We start from the raw sequence: 20,874 nt of genomic DNA, 5'->3' as shown, positions 1-20,874 counted from the left end.
GAGTTGAGATTTTCTAGTTACTTAGTAGTTCTTTTTAGGGTGAATCTTTCTAATTGAAAATGATTATGATGCCTCCCTTGTCTTCTCTGTAAATTAAGCTTTGGCCCTTTTATGTACCTTTCCTAGCCTGTTTGTCCTTATGAACTTTCACAAGTTCTCTGCCCTACATTTTGGCTCCATGGTCTCCCTCATTAGAGCCTACATGGTGCTGAGCATGAAACCAGGGTTATTCACATCCTAACACTGAGTGTTAGGTTGGGGTTTTCCTTTTTGGTATTCATTTTACTCAGTGCCCACTGTAATTGAAAAATGTTTTTATTATACTCCTAGTGATAATAATTTCTAAATATTGTATCTTCTGTTTTCCTGCTTAATTTTTATTTGTGAACATTTAAAATTTTCTTGCTTACCAGAATACTTTCAGAATCTTGAGTCATGTCCTTCCAGATGCTAACCCCAACTTACATCTGTAAACCTGATAAACCTTCTTTCTGGTTCTTACTGAAGCTACTCGTACCTGAATGACTCCTGAAAAAACTTTCTAATTCTCTTCTGTATTAACCTTTTGCTAGCCTTTGTCAGTACATTCCTTATTTGAACAACACAGAAAATTATCTGAGGGACTGTTTTCAAAATTCTTTCAAGGAAGGTATATTAGAGAAAAGTTAATTTATTACAGTCAGAGTATCAGCATGGTTTGAGCTAATCATTTTAGTATACTGGAATGCAAATCAGATTTACAGTTTCAATAAAAATATATTTTAAAAGTCCCCATTTTATAAGTCCCCTCTAGTCTGGCTTTGTTTTTCATTATACCCAACTGTGTTATCTTGGTACTTCTGGAGGTGAGAACATTTGTTGGCATTCAATGGAATGTGTTTCAGCTCTTCCTTATCTGGTTAAGTTCAGTTCAGTTGCTCAGTCATGTCTGACTCGATGCAACCCCATGGACTGCAGCACACCAGGCCTCCCTGTCCATCACCAACTCCCAGAGTTTACTCAGACTCATGTCCATTGAGTCAGTGATGCCATTCAACCATCTTATCCTCTGCCATCCCTTTCTCCTCCCGCCTTCAGTCTTTCCCAGCATCAGGGTCTTTTCAAAAGAGTCAGTTCTTCGCATCAGGTGGCCAAAGTATTGGAGTTTCAGCTTTAACATCAGTCCTTCCACTGCATATTCAGGACTTATTTCCTTTAGGATGGACTGGTTGGGTTACTTGCTGTTCAAGGGACTCGCAAGAGTCTTCTCCCAACACCACAGTTCAGAAGCATCAGTTCTTCAGCACTGAGCTTTCTTCATGGTCCTACTCTTACATCCATATGTGACTACTGGAAAAACCATAGCTTTGACTAGACGGACCTTTGTTGGCAAAGTAATGTCTCTGCTTTTTAATATGCTGTCTTGGTTAGTCATAACTTTTCTTCCTAGGAGCGTCTTTTAATTTCATGACTGCAGTCACCATCTGCAGTGATTTTGGAGCCCCCCAAAGATAAAATCTGTCACTGTTTCCAGTGTTTCCCCCTCTGTTTGCCATGAAGTGATGGGACCATATGCCATGATCCTTATCTAATAGAGTTGCCTATCAACTTTATCATTTTATTCCTAAATGTATTAAAAGTTTCTAATCTGTCTCACAGTAATAAGTCTTTTTAAATTTTTTTTTCCCCTCTGTATCTGGAATAATATCTACTTCTTATGTTTTTCAGTTTGTACCATTGGTCCTTCAACAGGTCTTTGTTTAGCTAACTAGCTTTCTCCTTCCTATCTCATATTCTTTGAAGATAAGGATAGTCTTTTGTTCACTTATAAAGATATCCAGCTCTTGCCTCACTTGCCTATTCATTCCCTTTACGAGTGCCTGTTGTTCTTACTTTAAACTTGTTATTTAAATTCCCATTTCTTCTCAGCATCCTAAACTTAGTTTACTGGCATCTTTATACTTGATGAACGTGTTGTCTTTTTCACTAATGAAGATGTGATACATATAGTTCTTCACTCAAGAATGCAGCTTACTTTTTTTAAGTTTTAATTCTTGGCCTGAGAGTATAAAATCAAGGAATCATTACCTCAGAATTGTCTTTCAGATCAGTCCAGGAATTTTCTCAACAGCATGGCTTCTGTTTATTATTTATTTATAGCAGTTAAAATTTCCTTTCATCATTAGTCTCACCTACCCAACTAAAATTTGAGATAAAAGATTTCTGAAAATACTGAAACCCAAAAAGGAGAAAAAAGCATGGGAGTGTGTATATGTGTATGTGTGTGTTTTAAAGTCATTCTGTTAAAAAATGTCTCAGTTATCATAAATTATTGAGTACATTAATCATTGAATATAACTAGATATCAAGGCCTGAAAAACTTGTTAATTCTAGCTTTTGTTGATTTTACTCCTCTGCCATGTCTTTAATATCTTTAACCCAGCTAACCAATACTTCTTTTTTAATTAACTTATCTCCAGTCCCTTTTTTTAGATATACCTTATACCAGTTGAGCTACTTCTCTCTCCTTTATAGTTCCTTTGTCAATAAATTAAAAAAATATTGGATTCAAATACTAGTCTCAAAATACAGCTATCATCTTGCACCATCTTATTTCCTAGCTGAAATGAAGAAACCTTCATTATTCTTTCTTAAAACATTATTTGAGGAGTAGAGGAGAAATACTTTAGAAAGTATCCCAGAAAAACACTATTGTAAAATAAAATTTTATTCTGTCTTATACATTTCCCAATAAAATTTTCTGCCTTAGGATGATTTAATTTTTCACAGTCTTAGGAAAGACCTGTTACATATTAGGACTATCTTTTAGAGAATGCGTTACTTAAATCTTATAGTCTCTAGAACCAAGTAAGAGATTTGGCATTAAAAAATATTCAAAATTAATTATACCAAATTCTCATTTCTAGATTTCATTTTGAATAGGGTTGCATGATTTTTTTTTCTTTTATAATCCCTAAGTTATCACAAATGTGGAAAGTACCTCTTGAATAATAATTATTGATGTATTTATTTCTCCACAGAATGATGACAGATCTAATGCTGTATCAAATTCACCTACAACAGAAACAGGTAATAGACACAAAAGTACAATTAACCACATCCTGATTATAATTCTTTACATGGATTTTTCTGATAAATTACTTCTTAAATGGCTGTGGCTTCCTTTTCTGAGAAATCAGGCACAAATATGGGAACTCTGCACATTTTTCATTTTTTAATCAAGTGGTTGTTCAGCTACTCAGCCTTTTGATACAAAAAAATGTGTATTTACTAGCAGGGCTGTAGGTTGGCACAAGACTATATTTAATATATTAACAGCCATTCTGTCTTTATTGATACACCAAAAATAACATGACAGTTAAAAATACATACATGAAACTTCCCTGGTGGTCCAGTAGTTAAGAATCCACCTTTCAATGCAGAGAGTGTACGTTTGATCCCCGGTTGGAGAACTAAGATCCCACATGTCGTGGAGCAGCTAAGCCGACATACCACAACTAGAGTCCATGCACCAGTGAAAGATTCAAACAAACAGGGAACTCCCTGGTGGCCTAGTGGTGAGGATTCCAGGCTTTCACTGCCATAGTCTGGGTTCAGTCCCTGGTTGGGGAACTGAGATTCCACAAGCCATGTGGCGTGGCCTAAAAAATAAAACTGCATACAAACAGCCCTCCTGTTTTCAGGGTTACTTTCCTATACCAGATTTTTCTATTAATAAGCAAAATTATTATTTTATACCATTGCAACATTTAACATTTCTTTTTCTTTTATCATTTATTGAACTTTTGTCACGTCTGTTATTATATTTAATTTTTTTTCCATCTCTTTTAATTTTATTTTGCTTTTCCATGCTGATTCAGTTCATCATTCCCCTGCATATTGTTTTCCTGCTGCTATCCAGAAAAACCAGCCCCAGCGCCCTGAAAGCTTCCTTTTCCGAGGAACTGTCAGGACAGAAACAAATAAAGGTAGGTGGTAGTGACTTAAAGGGGGATGGGGTGGAGGTGGTTATACAATGACATTAACTGTTAACATGCTTTTAAATTTCTACCCTGGGAGTTCCTTGGCAATGCAATGGTTAGAACTTGGTGCTCTCACTGCTAGGGCCCGGGTTCAATCCATGGTCAGGGAACTAAGATCCTGCAACCTGTGTGGTATGGCCAAACAAAAACAAAAAGCAATAATAAACAAACTTCTACCTTATGGTGTCACTGAGACAAAGTTTTAAGCTCTGCATTTGTCGGTGATTTCACTGAAGGAAATGGCAACCCGCTCCAGTATTCTTGCCTGGAAAATCCCATGGACAGAGGAGCCTGATAGACTACAGTCCATGGGGTTGCAAAGAGTCAGACACGACTGAGCGACTTTGCTTCACTTTCACTTCACTGATGTTAAAGGAAGAGAATCTTAATCTTGCTCAAATTCATTTTGTTCAGAAAGCTTTAGTATCACCTAAAAGCAGGTTATAGTGTTTGAACAAAAAAAAATACTATTTTAGGGCTTCAGGGAATGAATGTCTCTTCTCCCTGTAACATCCTCTTAGATTTTTCCATTGGTAAAAGCTATTTTCTATATTGTTAAAGAAATCAGTAATTTAAAAACAGATCTACTTAGTCTTATGGTTTTTCGTTAATATGGCAAATCTCTGTTGATCCCCAAAGAAGTTACCTAGACGTGGAAACACATTTCACTCCCAAAATTACTTTTAATGTAACTGATAGTTAGTGAGATTTAAACTCAAACCAGAGGTATGCTGCTGGTGGGACTGTAAATTAGCATGGAAAACTGTTTACATTATCTGCTAATGCTGAATACTTGTTGAGTTGGTCAGGTAGTTCACTTGGTTTTAGGTAAAAATAAAAGAAATTTTTCATTTTCATGAAGAACTGTTAACTTTTGGCCAACCCAGTGTATCCTATGAGTAGCAACTTTGCTTTCTGAAACATGTAACATCTATACCAGAAGATATGTACAAAAATATTCGTAGCACTGTTATTCATAATAGCCCCAAACTGAATGTCCATCAACAATAGAATGGGTAAATAATTATGGTATATTTCTACAATAGAATACCAAATAGGCAATGAAAATTAACAAGTTAATACATAAAACAAAGTGAATAAATCTTATAATGTTGATCAAAAGAAGTCAAACCCAAAAGCATACACACATATAATATGGTTTTATTTATAGAAAGTTCAAAAATGGACAAAACTAATCTGTGGTATTAGAAGCCAGAAAGTATACATAGTTAGAACCCATGGTATTGGAAATAATTCTTTGGTACCAAGGGCAGAGAACATGAGAGGGTCTCCTGGGTGTTGGTAATTTTCCATTTATTGACTTGCTTGTGTCTGCTTTGTGATGATAATTTACTGAGAGCTCTTTGCTTATGATTTGTGTAATTTTGGGGGAGGGCATGATATTCAATAAAAACATTTTTAAATGGATGTGATAAAACACAAAATAGTTGAGACCAATGGATAATGGACATCTGGTAGTTTTTCATACTATTCTGTTATTGTGCATATTTTAAAAATTCCATTATAAAAACGTTTTTTTAAAAGGCAATACAGATGTTGAAAGTGCTGCACTTTCAAGGAAACTGATCAGGTGGATCTGAGTATTTTTGCAACACTAGCAATCACTTTTCTGTCTCACATATCAATATTTTTTAGGTCATGCTTCACCCCTCCTTTCATCTTCTGTACCAACCACTGATTTGAAAGATCCAGTAACAAGACAGAATTCAAGACAGAGAGAAGAAGAGCTAGAATTAATAGATCAACTACGGAAAGTATATACATTGCCTTTGAGTTACACTTTTTTTTTTGAGTTACACTTTTTTAAGTGATATTGCTGTAACCCATAATCCTGGCATCACTTGTTCATTTGACTTACACATTTTTAATAGAATCAACAACTGTCCATTGTGTGCTGTGATACCCATTGTGTGATAAATTTTTTCAGCTATTTACTAGGAAAATGAGATGGGTTACTCCATAAAGCTCAACCCCTGGCCCTACTTACTTAAAATTTTTTTCTGCTTCAATGTAAAGAAATCTTGTTAGAGTTAATAAAACTTAATGTATATATGCACATATACATACCACACTTACATTATATGTAGTGTTTATTTTAAAATTGCATCTAGTTTTTTGTTTTTTAATCAGAAAATTGTAAATGAATTCTGTTGTGCAACTTGGCAGCACTGTCTCCTGACTGCCATACATACATGCATATATTGACCATACACATATATATGTATGTGTGTGTGTATATATATTGGTTCTCCTTAAATTATTGACTTAGGATAGAAAAATAAAATAAGAGATTGTGGTACTTAAGTTATTTGCTTTTTATCTTGATTTTTAGCATATTGAGTACCGGTTGAAGGTATCTCTGCCTTGTGATCTTGGAGCAGCTCTAACCGATGGTGTCGTTCTTTGCCATTTAGCCAATCACGTGCGGCCTCGATCTGTCCCAAGCATTCACGTTCCCTCACCAGCTGTAGTAAGTTTCATGCTTAAAAAAAAGTTGACTCTTCACCAGACATCTGTTAAGAGGCAGGCATTATGCGAGTGCTAAGGATACAAATATGAATAGAGTCCAGCCCCTACCTTCTGGGTCTTACTTCTACTAGAGAAAAAAACAGGCCTGTAAACAGTAACTTACAGCTGTGTGGTAAGTGTTATAAAAGAGTTATGTCAGAAGTATGCTATGGGAATACAAAAAAAGGGACCACTTCAGCACTGCCTGGAAGGTTCAGGAAAGCCTTGCCAGTGAAGGAGGAGGTAAAATTTGAACTAATTCTTTAAGTATGAATAGAAATTTGGCAGCATTACAGAGGGAGAACGTCATCCTGGATATAGTATTCCTAGATTAAAAAGCTAAGGAAGATCATGGCATATTAAAGGAATTCTTAAGTTGGTTAAAGTAGATTATTTACAAGTTTGTGAGTGTAAATGGCAGAGGATGTAGCTAGACAGGTAAGCCACGGGCCATGTGGCAAGGGCCTCGTGTCCCATGTCAGGGAGATAAAAGTTTATCTTAGTGTAGACAACCAGGAAACACAGAAGGAATTTGAGAGGAATAATAGGATTATAACTGCAGTTTAGAAAGATGAATATGTCGGGGTTAGAAGTGACATGATTCAGGGACCAACCTCAGGTGCAGAATGTGCATTCTAGATAAGCAGCAGGTTTTCTTAAGACTGTTGATCAGATATGAATATCAGTATATCAGGATGGCAACCCACAAGAGAAAGAGCAAGTTTTGGATTGACACAACTTTCCTTTTTTTTTTTCTTTAAGTTTTTATTAAGAAACATTTCAAACCTTCAGAAAAACTGAAAGAACAACATAAGGAAAACTCTTAGAGCCTCCACCTAGAGCTGACAATCGTTGCATCTTGCTGTCTTGCTTTGTCTGTATATTTTAATTGCACCATCTAAAAGTTGCAGATTTTCTAACACCTTACCCTAAATATTTCTGAGAATGTCCTAGGCCACTTTGCTCTTACCCATAGCTTGAAGCCAGGGAATTGTAGGATGTGGGCACTGAACGCTGTTGGTGGGGATGTGATGTGATTCTTTCACAGAGCTCCCTGTGGGATTAGCCTGAGACTGAGAAGAGATAGCTATGAGCCCTTAGCAGCCAGCAGGGAGTGGGGGTAGGAAAGGAGGATAGATGCACAGGCTGAGTAGAGACACTGGATGAGGCACCAGTAGCATCCACAGGTTATATTTGCATATCTCCAGTTGTTCCAAGAATATCTTTTCATGGCTGTTCTGCCTCCTCACCCCTCACAAATATACAGACACGTAGCAGGATATAATCAAGGTTTCCACATTGCATTGATTATTATTTGATGTTGTGACATCTCTTTTGATGAGTCTGAATGGATACTGTGCATTTGTAACATGCTTAGCAGTATGTAACCTTTTCAGAATCTCGTTTTCTGGTCATTTGTTGTTATTTAGCACATGCTTCCTGATACAAATCCTTTACTCTTTACTGCAGTTGTATCCAGGCCTCTGGATTGCCACTCTGGACAGTCATCTTACTGCCTCTCCAGGTGCAAATCGTTTAAGCCTCCCAAGGACCTTTTAGTCTAATTATAAAAGCCGCTTTGTTACCAAGGTCCCAGGAGACTGATATGACCCTTTTCCCTCATGCATTTGTTTCTAAAGAAAATAGGTGGCCAATTTTTATTTAGTGACCTCAGAAAACAGGCTTTCAGCTTTGTGTAGAAGAGACAGAGAGGAGTAGCAGTACTGCCAAGTCAACTATGCTTCCAAGACTTGAAAGACTTGGTTTGGGTCCTGAGGTGGTGATTAAGAGAATAGGAATTGGCACAGTATTTGGCAGTGCCTTGGGCTTATTCATACTTTGCATTCTTCCTAGTTTCTGTCAACTGAGTTAAGAAACATACTTTTTTTTTTTTAATAATAAAAAAGAAATCTGTCATTCTTCATGTTCCAGGGAAATACTTAGGAAGTAGCAAGGAGCTCATGTGGAAAAGTGAAATTTGAGAGTACAGGTGACTGAGGATCTTTATCTTGATCACTCAAACAGAGTGCCTTTCATTTAAGAAGGTAAAATACATATAGGAAAAATAAAACTATTTTATAAATGTTAAACCACTTCGAGAAATTAAACACATGGACCTTCTTGTTTATTAAAGAAAATGGGAAAATAACATTAAATTTTGTTGTTGTGCGTTCCCTAAGTCATGTCCAACTCTTTGCAACCTGATGGACTGCAGCACGCAAAGCTTCCCAGTCCTTCACCATCTCCCAGAGCTTGTTGAAACTCATATCCATTGAGTCAGTGATGCCATCCAACCATTTCGTCCTCTGTTGTCCCCTTCTCCTCCTGCCTTCAATCTTTCCCAGCATCAGGGTCTTTTCTAATGAGTCGGCTCTTCACATTAGGTGACCAAAGTATTGGAGCTTCAGCTTCAGCATTAGGCCTCCCAGTGAATATTCAGGATTGATTTCCTTTAGGATGGATCGGTTGGATCTCTTTGCAGTCCAAAAGACTCTCAAGAGTCTTCAACACCACAGTTCAAAAGCATCAATTCTTTGGCACTCAGCCTTTTTTATGATCCAATTCTTACATCATACATGACTACTGGAAAAACCATAGCTTTGACTAGACAGACCTTTGTAGGCAAAGTAATGTCTCTGCTTTTTAATATGCTGTCCAGGTTGGTCATAGCTTTTCTTCCAAGGAGCAAGCATCTTTTAATTTCATGGCTGCAGTCACCATCTGCAGTGATTTTGGAGCCCAAGAAAATAAAGTCTGTCACTGTTTCCACTGTTTCCCCATTTATTTGCCATGATCTTCAATTTTTGAATGTTGAGTTTTAAGCCAGCTTTTTCACTGTCCTCTTTCACCTTCATCAAGAGGCTCTTTAGTTCCTCTTTGCTTTATGCCATAAGGGTGGTGTTATCAACATTATCTGAGGTTATTGATATTTTTTCCAGCAATCTTGATTCCAGCTTGTACTTCATCCTGGCATTTCACAGGATGTACTCTGCATATAAGTTAAATAAACAGGGTGACAATATACAGCCTTGATTTACTCCTTTCTCAATTTTGAACCAGTCCGTTGTTCCATGTCCGGTTCTAACTGTTGCTTCTTGACCTGCATACAGGTTTTGCAGGAGGCAAGTAAGGTGGTGTCTGGTATTTCCATCTCTTGAAGAATTTTCCAGTTTGTTATGATCCACACAGTCAAAGGCTTTAGTGAAGTCAGTGAAGCAGAAGTAGATGTTTTTCCAGAATTCTTTTGCTTTTTTCTGTGATCCAACAGATGTTGGCAAATTAATCTCTGGTTCCTCTTCCTTTTCTAAATCCAGCTCGTACATCTGGAAGTTCTCAGTTCATGTACTGTAAAGCCTGGCTTGGAGAATTTTAAGCATTACCTCGCTAGCATGTGAAATGGGCGCAATTGTGCAGTAGTTTGAACATTCTTTGGCATTGCCCTTCTTTGGGATTGGAATGAAAACTGACCTTTTCCAGTCCTGTGGCCTCTGCTGAGTCTTTCAAATTTGCTGGCATATTGAGTGCAGCACTTTCACAGCATCATCTTTTAGGATTTGAAATAGCTCAACTGAAATTCCATCACCTCCACTAGCTTTGTTCATAGTGATGCTTCCTAAGGTCCACTTGGCTTCAGACTCCAGAATGTCTGGCTCTAGGTGAGATGTTGGCTTCCATGCCTGATGCTTAAACCAGCAGATGAATTTGAACAGCTGAGTTTATTAACCACTTTGAAAAATGGGATTCATATTTCTTTATTACAAGATAACCCACTTGGCAAAAAAAAATTTATCACAACTTTAGGTCATGCAGTGCAGCTATGTTCTAGTCATCAGAGATACTTTCAGAAAAACAAGTTTAGTGGTGATTTTCCTATGGGAGATTTTCACCTTTTGGAAAATTGTTCTTTAATCCAATCTTTTAAAATTATTTATATTTAAATATAATCATTGAATAGTGACATGATACATCTGTAGTATATTTGTGAGCAAAGGCTACTGATTTTATTATTATTATTTTCTTTAAAAAGACTGAAAGAAAATGAACCAAAGTGCTAACTGTGATTATACTTGATTGACTGAGCTGTAGGTAATTAATTTTGCTATTCCTTCAGATTTTCTTTGGTGTATATTTTAAAGTGGAAAAAAGTTAGACAGCCATCCTCCTAAAATTTCTCTGTTTAGCACTTCCTTTATAAAAATCAAAGCCCAATGTCTATAAAGTAGGGAGTGGCATACTGTGGGCCATAGGCCAGTACCTATTTTTGTAAATAAAGTTTTTTTAGGACACAGTCACTCACTTGTTTATATATTGCCTATGGTTGCTTTCAATCTCTTAGCAGATTTGAATGGTTGCAACAGATCATATGGCCCTGACGCCTAACATGTTTATTATCTGATCTTTAAGAAAATGTTTGCTAACCCTCCAGTCTGGAACATTGAATTTATGAAGCCATTAACTTTGCTAATAATACTGTGTTTTCTTTCTTTTGCAGCCTAAATTAACCATGGCAAAATGTAGACGAAATGTGGAGAATTTCCTAGAAGCTTGCAGAAAAATCGGTGTACCTCAGGTAATAAATTTTATTTCTTATGTTGCTAAATAAATTTGGGTATTACATTCCTAAAATCTTTTAGAAATGCAAGTATTTAATATCTTATAGGATAATTCTGTGCTAAATTGATAATTACTAACATGATTGTATTATTGGAGTCAGTCATTATGCTTTTGATCAGTTTTCCTTAATTATTTCCAAGAACCAAGCAAAGAAATAATATACATGTTAATTAATTTTGTTATAGTAAGTAATTGGTGTCAAGTAATCAAAAATAGTTATTTTGAAATTTTCTAAGTAATCCCACTTGCTCACTGACTTGTAGACAACTTCATACACAGTAGAGGCTATGCTTCAGAATATGTGCTGCTAAAAAAAAAGAATATGTGCTTCTTAGACTAAGAATGCTTCAGTTGGCTTCAGTTTTTTAACACTTGCTTTAACACTTTTTTAAAATGTTTATTTTGAGAAATGTTGCAAAAATGTCAGAGAGATGATATATACAGTTCACTTGTAAATTCAACTGTATACAGGTTGCTGGACTATTAACATAATATACAGTTCACCTGTATATTCAACTATATACAGGTTCCTGGACTGTTAACATAAGCATAAACATAGTATGTCATCCAAAGTAATAAACACCTAGACAGTGTTGTTGACTAAGTTACAGATTTTACAAGTTTTTCCTACTAAGGCTCTTTGGAATTGAATATACAGGAGGCCATTTTTAGGCACTGGTCCTGCTCTTGAGGGTTTTTTTTTGCCTCTAGATTCCTCAGTTATAGCTTTATTGCCCTTTAATGGTACAAATAGTTAAACTTTTACCCTTTTAAAAACAATTAAGTGTGGTATTCTTAAAAAAACATTATGTATAATGACATGATATATAGATAAATTTAAAGAAATAAAAACTGGTGCCATTGGATACTTTTTTCATTAACCACAACCATTACAGTTCTTGTCACCGTATTTTGTCCAGTATTCAAAGAGAAAAACATGACTCTTCTCTATCACCTTCTTAATTAGCTGTCAGAAATCCAGTATTGACCTCAACTGAACAACTCCACTGTTTCTCTCAAAAGCTAAGCTCTTGTCCCAAGGGCTTTCACTGACAGTGACTCATTTTACCCAATTCACCATTCCTCTCTTTAACTAACCTGAATTGAGAAAGTCATAGCATCACTTGTCCAATGGGCACCTTTCCCTTTCAGCTTTTTACAAAGGGGAAGCAAGCCCAGCTACACAAAGCAGCTGCATTAGGCAGCATGAATTCCCATGAGTGTTTTTTTCTCCTTTTATTAAGTAGATTTTGATTCTACTACTTACTTTTCACTTTTTTCTTTTTTGTTTTATTAAGCTGAGTTATAAAATAACCGAAATGCACATTTAGTGATAGCAAGGATCTTGTTTGTTCCTGTGGACAAATTCAAATTAAATTTGTCATCTGCATATCGTACTGATTTCTAAAGGCTTATCATCTCTTTTAGAACAAGCCATATTTAAACATAATGAGAGCATTAATAAGATTTCTAGATAAATAGCCTACATTTCTCCATATTAACAGGCAGGTCCTAATATTCCTGTGTACAGTTTAACATTCAGGGTTTCCCTTATGTCTACTCTTAATTTGTTCCTACCTGACCATCACAGGCATGCCCAGTAGCTTCCTCAGTTTCTTAGCACAGTGTCTTTGAACAAGATAATGTGGCACGGGTTGGTGCAGGGAATGGGAACCAGAGGGAAAATAGGAGTGATTGAAAAGAGGCAGTGCACACCTAGAGAGAAGGGTGCTGAAAACGATCCCACACAGCTAGACGTACGGGCACACTTAGCCTGTGTCAGCCCGTGTACATGCACTCTGAACTTCACAGAACCGTCATCTGTCTCAGATTTAAAGTCCATACACTGATCAGAATGTAACTGCCATCAGTCAACAAAATCAAAAAGTGTGCCTTTTATTTTTTTAATTTATTTTAAATTGTCTGATAATCACTTTACAGTGCAGCAGTATGCCTTTTAAAGCAAGCATTTTAATCCACTATTTGCCAAGCAGTGGTTAACAATTTTTATTTGAAGGCCAGAGACAGAAAAAAACTGGAATTTAAAAGAATGGGTGTTTCTCCAGGGTGGTTTTAGACTGGAGTTCTTGACACATCCTTCCTCCCGTTCCTCTCCTCCACCAGAAAGAGGAAGTGGACATCAACCTGGGCCACTTCATCCTTCTCCACTTCTGCCTTTCACCCAAGCCTCACCACCACCATCACTACCACTTTTAGATACATTCCTACTCTGCTGCTACTTCTGCTAAAACACTTAATTGTTTGCCTCAAACAAAATGACGAAAATGAATAAATACAAACTCATAGCTTTACACTCACATTCTCAGGTCCTTCTGCAGTGGAAGGGAAGAAGAAACCTGTGCCTCTGCTTCTCCATTTGTTCTCCCCTACTTCTGAGCATTATGACCTTTACCTAAATATAACCACCTGCTATGTTTGATTTGTAAAATAAAATCAGGGATGTAATAATGGTCATTTGAAAATAGATAACATAAAGTATTGAAAAAATCATCAGATCCTCTGTCCAGAAAACGTGTAAAGATGAACGATTTCCCTTCTAAGTATAACTTTTAATATGTTTACAAGTTAAATTATGAAACACTGAATACCAGTGACTGTTGAAAACCTCCAATAAGGCTAGGGATATGGATGTTCTCTTTTATCATATGACGCATTCAAAAAACTATAATGGGTGGTAAAAACTTTTGAGTCCAGTATATCAAGTCCTAGAGTTATTATATGTTATGTATGAAAGAATATTTTACTGTTATCAAGTCCAGTAATGCTTTTAATTGCTTAATCTGTGAACTGGAGGGTTTGGATAATCTCTAAGGCCCCTTACAACTCTAGATAAGTAATTAGTAAACTGGACTTAATTTGATTTTTAGAGAAACACCAAGTCATTTAATACAACCTGACTTCCAGGTAATAAATTTCCTTTGATTATCATACTTTGTTCATTCCTTAAACCTTCATGGCTCACCTGGCTTTCTCTGAAAACTTGCCCCTCTTCTGTCCACCCCAAGGTTTTGTCCTTGCTTTCTGACCTATTCTTTTTTTGTTAATGGGGAAGGAGGAGCCAAGAAAGAGGTTGCCTCACCCACTCACCACCCTCAGGCCTCATATATCCCTAAGTCAGCATCCACCTCTGTTTATTTTATCCTGAATGTTCGTACTAGGCACCAACAATTTTATTCTGCTGTTTAGTAGTAAAGTCAAGCTCAGCACGTAGAGGATTCTTTGTGGTTTTGTTTTTCAGCATTTTATTTTGATTCATCATAATAAAAAATGTTACAGGGCATGTTTCTTTGAATATGATTGAGATGATCATATTGAATTCTATACTCAAATCTGTATTTCTGATCCACTGACTTTTGTTTTTCTGTTTTCCTTTCCTGCTCACACTTTGGACAGGACAATCTTTGTTCCCCTTCTGACATCCTTCAGCTAAACCTCAGCGTAAAAAGAACTGTTGAAACACTACTTTCTCTTGGGGCACATTCAGAAGAATCCAGTTTTGTCTCTCTATCTATCCAGCTTTTGGGTTTTGTGGCATTTTATTGTACTTTAATGTTAACTCTCTGTATGCTTTATTACTGGATCTTACCCCTCTAGCCAAAAGAGTGCATTCCAGTGATTTCCACCTCATTCCTATGCTTGGTAAAGGAGGTTTGTTTCTCATTCAAAAGTATTTACATATATGCTTTTTTTTCTGGCCATCAAAGAGCTAATCAATAAAGTAGATGAATCCTGTCCTCTTGTGCCCAGACAAGCAGTTCCTGACATTAGGAAGCATTTTTGATGCTAACAAAGAGTAAAATGATCAGCATTTTTTCTTCTGCTCATTCATCCATTCTCCTGACCTGAGAGGCCTTGTTTCTCTCATCATGAATGTTGAGCAGGTTCTACTAATACAATCCTGAGCCCATTGTTAAAATATGACCTATAAGTTTGTTTCCAAATGGCATAGTAAAATTTCCATCTGGCAGTTTTTCCCTGCCTCAGCACAACTTAAGTACTGAAACTGTGAGAAATATTAAAATTATGACTTGCTGAACTTTTCAGCAGCTGTTTATAAGGAAACAGTTGTACTCTTTCTGTTCTGGGAAGGCACCTGGTCACCCAGATCTCCATATTGAACTGTGCCCTGAAATCCTGAAGTTTCTTTGTATTAGTAGGCACAGGCCCACCTAATAAGCTTTTGCTGTCTGGACATCTGGAAGGCACTGGCCATTTAATCTTAATAATTTTAATTTGATTAGGATGATCAGTCCAAACATAACATTGGTTCCCTAGATTGCTATTCTGAGCCCATTGTGTACACTGAAAACAGTACACAAGCCAATTATCTGGAGCTGCCCTTTCAGGGGTTGGCACCTGTCAGCACATTTATTATGTTTTGTTAAACTTCATTTCTGGAATCCTATTTAGAATTTAAAATTGGAATTTATGTGTTTTCCAATATATTTGAACCATGTTAATAGGTGAACTTGTATTTGATAGGCTGTTGAGATGATATCTGAACACTAGCAGGTAAAGTATTAGGCAGCAATCTCTGTTTTGTACCCAAGGCAATGAATATTGTCTCTTTCAGAATGTTTAGTATATTAGCCTCTAGCCTTAATGCTTGAAACTACTTTATATTGCATTCAGATTCTGGTTCTCATAAACAGTGTTTCTGAACATTCAGGAATCTCCTGAACTCTGTTAACAAAATTGGACAACTGAACTCAGGTATGAAGGGAGATTGTGAGGAACATAATGACATCATGTGGAAGTCAGTCTGAGGATCTGATTGCTTTGGTTTCTTTCATATTAAATGGGAAAAGTGTTTAATACATTAAAAACTGTTTACTGTCAATGCTGAAACATTGAACACTGTGTTGAAAAGTTCAGTTTTATACAGTAGTAGTGCCTTTCAGAGTTTGGGGGAGATGTTGTTTTTAAGGTGTCTCTGAGTCAGAGATCAGTTTTGTCAAGTTTTGTCCCTTTAAAAAAACCACTGATAACACACATGGTGTAGTATGTTGTTTGGGGGGAGTAATGGTGCATAAGTCAGCTAGAAGGCAAATGTGCATCTGGAAAACATAAGCCACTGAGGGAATGTCTAAACCATGGGCTCACAGGTCGCAGGGCACTCCTTAAAGTGGAGATCAAGAAATCTGCCTCAGAGGAAATATGAAAGTGAAAAATGAAAGTGAAGTCGCTCAGTCGTGTCTGACTCTTTGCGACCGCATGGACTGTAGCCTACCAGGCTCCTTCGTCCATGGGATGCTCCAGGCAAGAATACTGGAGTGGGTTGCCATTTCCTTCTCCAGGAGATCTTCCCAACCCAGGGATCGAACCCTGGTCTCCTGCATTGCAGGCAGACACTTTACCATCTGAGCTACCAGGGAAACTATATCTCTCCCAAAAGCAGAACACTCTGCAGGTTCATATTAAGTATAGTTAATCTGTACTTGCAATTGTACTCGAAAGATTTACACAACATTGCTAGTTATATAAGATCAAAAGATTCCATTTATCTTGTTTTATCAAGGTAAGTATTAAATAAAAAGAAAGTAAAGCAAGAATACCAATAACTGCTCATAATACGTACTTGTTATATTTTTTATTGCAACTGGTTTTGTAAAACTCCCTGTATTAAGTGCCAGTGAAAAGCTGAGGAACATCTTCTTTACTAAATATGTATAGTCACTTCAGTAGAGCCAGAATTCCACTTTCATTCCTTTGAGAGGAATCATTCTTTCACCTAATCAGTGATAGATGTTATTATATGTCTTTTTTTCTTATATGAAAGGATTAACCAAACACATTAATGAGGTAAATAAGAAAGAAGCGATTTAACTTCCTTAAGCAAATACGTAAACACTTTTCAGATATATGTTAATTAAGATGTTCTTGACTAAACTCACATCATTGTTCTCCAGCATAATTTACTCCATTAAATACCAGGATATGAAACACTTTTTCAGATATGATTACTGTATTTAAATTCTATAATTCAGATTTTTAAGTAATTCAAACTGGACCTTCCATAAATTACCCAGTGTGGTGGGGGTGGGGGGGAATTTTCTCAAATACATCTAAAATTCAAGAATATACTTCAGTTTCTTCATGTGATGCCTGTCTGGTATGAGAACCCTGATTCTCGTAGTCAGGACTATAATGTAGATAGTGGCCGTTCCTGTCTCATGCAGTCTTGAGTTATGCCATGAAACTATTTTGCATTCCTGTGGTTTGTAATTTCCAAAGCACTTTCTCCTACAATACTGTATCTTTAGGCTTAAGCCATCTGGTAACTTGGAACTGTTTTTCTGTTTTCACCTGTCTCATTTTACTGATCTGATCTGCATTGCTTTTATAATCATCAGGAATGAAGGATGTTGCTTTTACTCCATCATAGTATGTTTATCTTCTGTTGTATGTATAAGTGTATGTGACTTGTTTATTTTCCTATATTCAAAATAATCTGTATGTACTTTCAGTTGTATTAATAATAATAAAAAAAGTGACAGTGAGTGTCAGGTACCATTTCTGTATAACTCATATGAACAGAGCTCAGATTCCCAGCTACTGACTTTTCATGTCTCAATTCATTATTATGAGGGAAAGAAGAGATGCTTATTTTTTCTTTTCACTTCTGTAACGTTCATCCTCTTTTCTCTTTTTTTATGTCACGTTGTCCCATTTCAGGAGCAATTATGTTTGCCTCTCCACATTTTAGAAGAGAAAGGTTTGAGCCAGGTTGCCGTGACGGTCCAGGCTCTCCTGGAACTTGCCCCACCCAAGCAGCAGCACCAGTTATCTGCTGTGTAAGGACTCCCAGCACCTTGGGCATTGGCCTGGCCAAAATGGAACAGGACAGCGTGACTGCTGCTGCCCGCCGTCTGCTTAACAAAGCGCTTACGTGTTCTTAAAAGGGACTGTTTCCATGATTCCTGACAGGAATATTTCACTTCATTTCTCCATTTTAGGGGAGGTTATATCCACTTGCATTGAATTGTTTATGAAGACATGGTTGGTTTTCACAAATGAAACTTTATTACTGAGAACCCAACACTGATGCCCAGCCTGGCTGTGCTTTTCTAGAGTGGGCTCTTTTATATACTGAAGACTGACTTCTCGGAAGGGTATTTGGCTCTCTGGAAGGCACAGACATGCTTTTATTTTTACCTGTTTCCAAACCCTCTGGAATCCACAGGTTTCTAAATGTGGTTCATTAGAATCTCCTGGAGAATTTGTTAAAATACAAATTCCCATTCAGTGGGTCTACAGTGAGCCTGGGAATCTGCATTTCAACAACCATTCCAGGTGTTCCATGTAGTGAAGACCATTGTTCCAAACTAGATATTTGTATAATTTGGGGGAGTGATGTCTCCACTGTGTTTCTCTGCCACATTTAAGATCAAAAGCTGTATTATACTTGGACTGTTCTGTCCAAAAAAAAACATGTAAACACTCCAGATTTTGCATAGTGAACCAATGAAACAAATACTGTGGTATTTAAGGCCAGTGTCCTGGGTCTCCCCCTAGCACCACTTAGAGGTTGGATCCACATATCATCCCACTGTTATTCTAATCAAGCACTCTACACACAGGTTCCAGATCTTCAGGCTGGTAGCGCGTGACACTCTGCATCCTGTGTATTGACTTCTCTGAGCACACCCCTTCTCCCCTCCCCCCAGGCTGCTCCCAGGATACCTGGATCTGCGAACATCTTCCAGTCACACATGCTAGATTCACTTCTAGCTCCCCAACTAACGGATGATTATGAAAATAAAGGAAAAGCCAAATTTCTTACATTTCCTTCAGCTAACAGCCAGTTTCTGTAGCTGAATTAAAGCACTTGTAGCATTTTAAAACAGCTGCTGTCTTTTTATCTAGCTCCCCCACCAGTGCCTTATTTACTAAACTGTGGGTGCAGTAAAAGGACCCAAGGCTCAGACAACACAAAACCTTTATTCAAATCTAAGCCATTTGGGTCTTTTCCCCCCTATATTTTGAGCCCCTTTTAGTTGTCAGTGATATCTTCTGGTATTCACTGCCTTTGTAAACCAAGTAAATAGAGTAAGTGAAGATACTAGTCATTTAGGTTTTTCCTGTTGTTAATTGTTCTGGAGTTTCTTTACCAGTGCATGCATTTAAGCATAATGTTCTCTCTTTTTTATCATGTAGCAGCATCTAAAAGTAACTTTGGATAAAATCATGTTGTGTTTCTGGTCAAAGTAATGTTTTCTCCTTGTCATCACAGGTTTAACCTTATATAATACAAAACATCTGAGCTCAAAGCCCAATCCTTCAGGGTGTTTGCAAAAGTAAAATGTATTTTAGGTGCTTAGAGCCAGACCCCATTATATTTACAGTTCCAAACAGACTGACCAATCATACAGCTTGTTTAGAATTTAACTATAAGTATTTTCACTTCTAGTCAGTGTTAAACCTCAGTATAATCTCCAGATTATAGAGAACAATTTGAAATCAAACTCAGCAAAGGACACTATTTGTCACATATTATGCAAGGAATAATCCCAGTCAATACACACAATGCAACATTTGGAACATTTGTGACTAATTTTCCCATGGGAATAATTGGAATTTTTAATTTATTTCAAATTTTATACTTAGCATGAAACCTTATTCATATATTTTATCAAACTAATTCAAATTTATGTTTGAATTGTTAGAAAATATTTGTGTACAGTTCTGGTTAATAATGAAAGAAAAATATAAAATATATAAAATGTCTTTTCTATGTCAAGATGCAAAACAAGTCATGTTGGAAAATATTTGTACTCAGTATTTTGTATGTACCTCTTTTTTTTTAAGCTAGAAAGGAAATTTAACATTTAGCCTTGCTAGACTCTAACATAAGCTGAAGATGACTTTGTAACATATCCACCTGACCTTTTATGAGCTTCCTACTGAAGCACAAGCATCCCAACACTGAAGAGTGAATGAAGAAAAGGCTGAGTGCCTGCCCACCAGGGCCCCTGTCAGCTGTGGAGATTTTAAGCCAGCAGGTTTCTGGGCTTTCAAACTGATACTTGCTTAGCACGCCAAACAGTTTTCTCTGGAAACAACTCATGAGAGGAGGGGCCTCTGTATTTGACTAGAATAGAGTAGGACACTTAATAGCGGTAGGTCACTTTCCTTAATAGCTTTTGAAAATATAGCTTCACAGCTAATCAAGGAGTCTGATTTCTCTACTTGGTAACAGTCCAGCAATAACTAATGATATATGACTGTGCTGATGAGTATGATGAATTTTTTAAAACTAAGCGCTTAAATGGTTATAGAAATGAAGGAAAACATTGGATATTTAGAAACTTTTTATATACATATTGCAATAAAATGGTTTATAGCAGATTTCATTTTATTTCTGAAAATGTTATAAACATGTAATTAGTAAAAAAATTTTGTAAAACACTGTCCTATATTTGTATTTGTGTAAATATAATGCATAAGTTCTAAGAATAAATATGTCAGTATCATGTATGTTATTTTAAATTGCCTGTATGCCACTTTACATATTGACTTTAAAATAAAAGACACCACTTCAATAGCATGAAATAAAGGCTGATGTGAAAATGTTCATATCTAAAGCATGGTTTCCTTGGAAAATAAAAGGGTAAATTCTCTGATGGAACATTGGTAGAAACTCGTAATAGCCCCTTGAGATCAAAATGTACTTTTTTAAGGAAGTGTA

At 36.6% G+C, this 20,874-nt stretch overlaps 1 protein-coding gene across 8 annotated transcripts in view; it reads left to right on the top strand.

Moving 5' to 3' along the window:
- LRCH3 (leucine rich repeats and calponin homology domain containing 3) overlaps positions 1 to 20,760 on the top strand; it is a 105,558-nt gene extending 84,798 nt beyond the window's left edge. For 6 of the 8 annotated variants that reach the window (XM_070466141.1, XM_020893622.2, XM_020893623.2 and 3 more), the window contains 6 exons: positions 3,021 to 3,069; positions 3,861 to 3,968; positions 5,679 to 5,797; positions 6,376 to 6,513; positions 11,044 to 11,121; positions 14,580 to 17,686. In XM_070466141.1, coding sequence (XP_070322242.1) covers positions 3,021 to 3,069; positions 3,861 to 3,968; positions 5,679 to 5,797; positions 6,376 to 6,513; positions 11,044 to 11,121; positions 14,580 to 14,780 — 693 coding nt within the window. In that variant the 3' untranslated portion in view covers positions 14,781 to 17,686. Of the gene's footprint in view, positions 1 to 3,020; positions 3,070 to 3,860; positions 3,969 to 5,678; positions 5,798 to 6,375; positions 6,514 to 11,043; positions 11,122 to 14,579; positions 17,687 to 17,861 lie in introns of those variants that run through there. The other 2 variants (XM_020893621.2, XM_070466140.1) reach the window with 1 other exon arrangement.
- Positions 20,761 to 20,874: the final 114 nt, after the last annotated feature.

The sequence above is a fragment of the Odocoileus virginianus genome, chromosome 4 (genome assembly GCF_023699985.2).
Source record: "Odocoileus virginianus isolate 20LAN1187 ecotype Illinois chromosome 4, Ovbor_1.2, whole genome shotgun sequence".
In the NCBI taxonomy this organism is placed as follows: Eukaryota; Metazoa; Chordata; class Mammalia; order Artiodactyla; family Cervidae; genus Odocoileus; species Odocoileus virginianus.
This window is presented reverse-complemented; position numbering and strand designations above follow the sequence as displayed.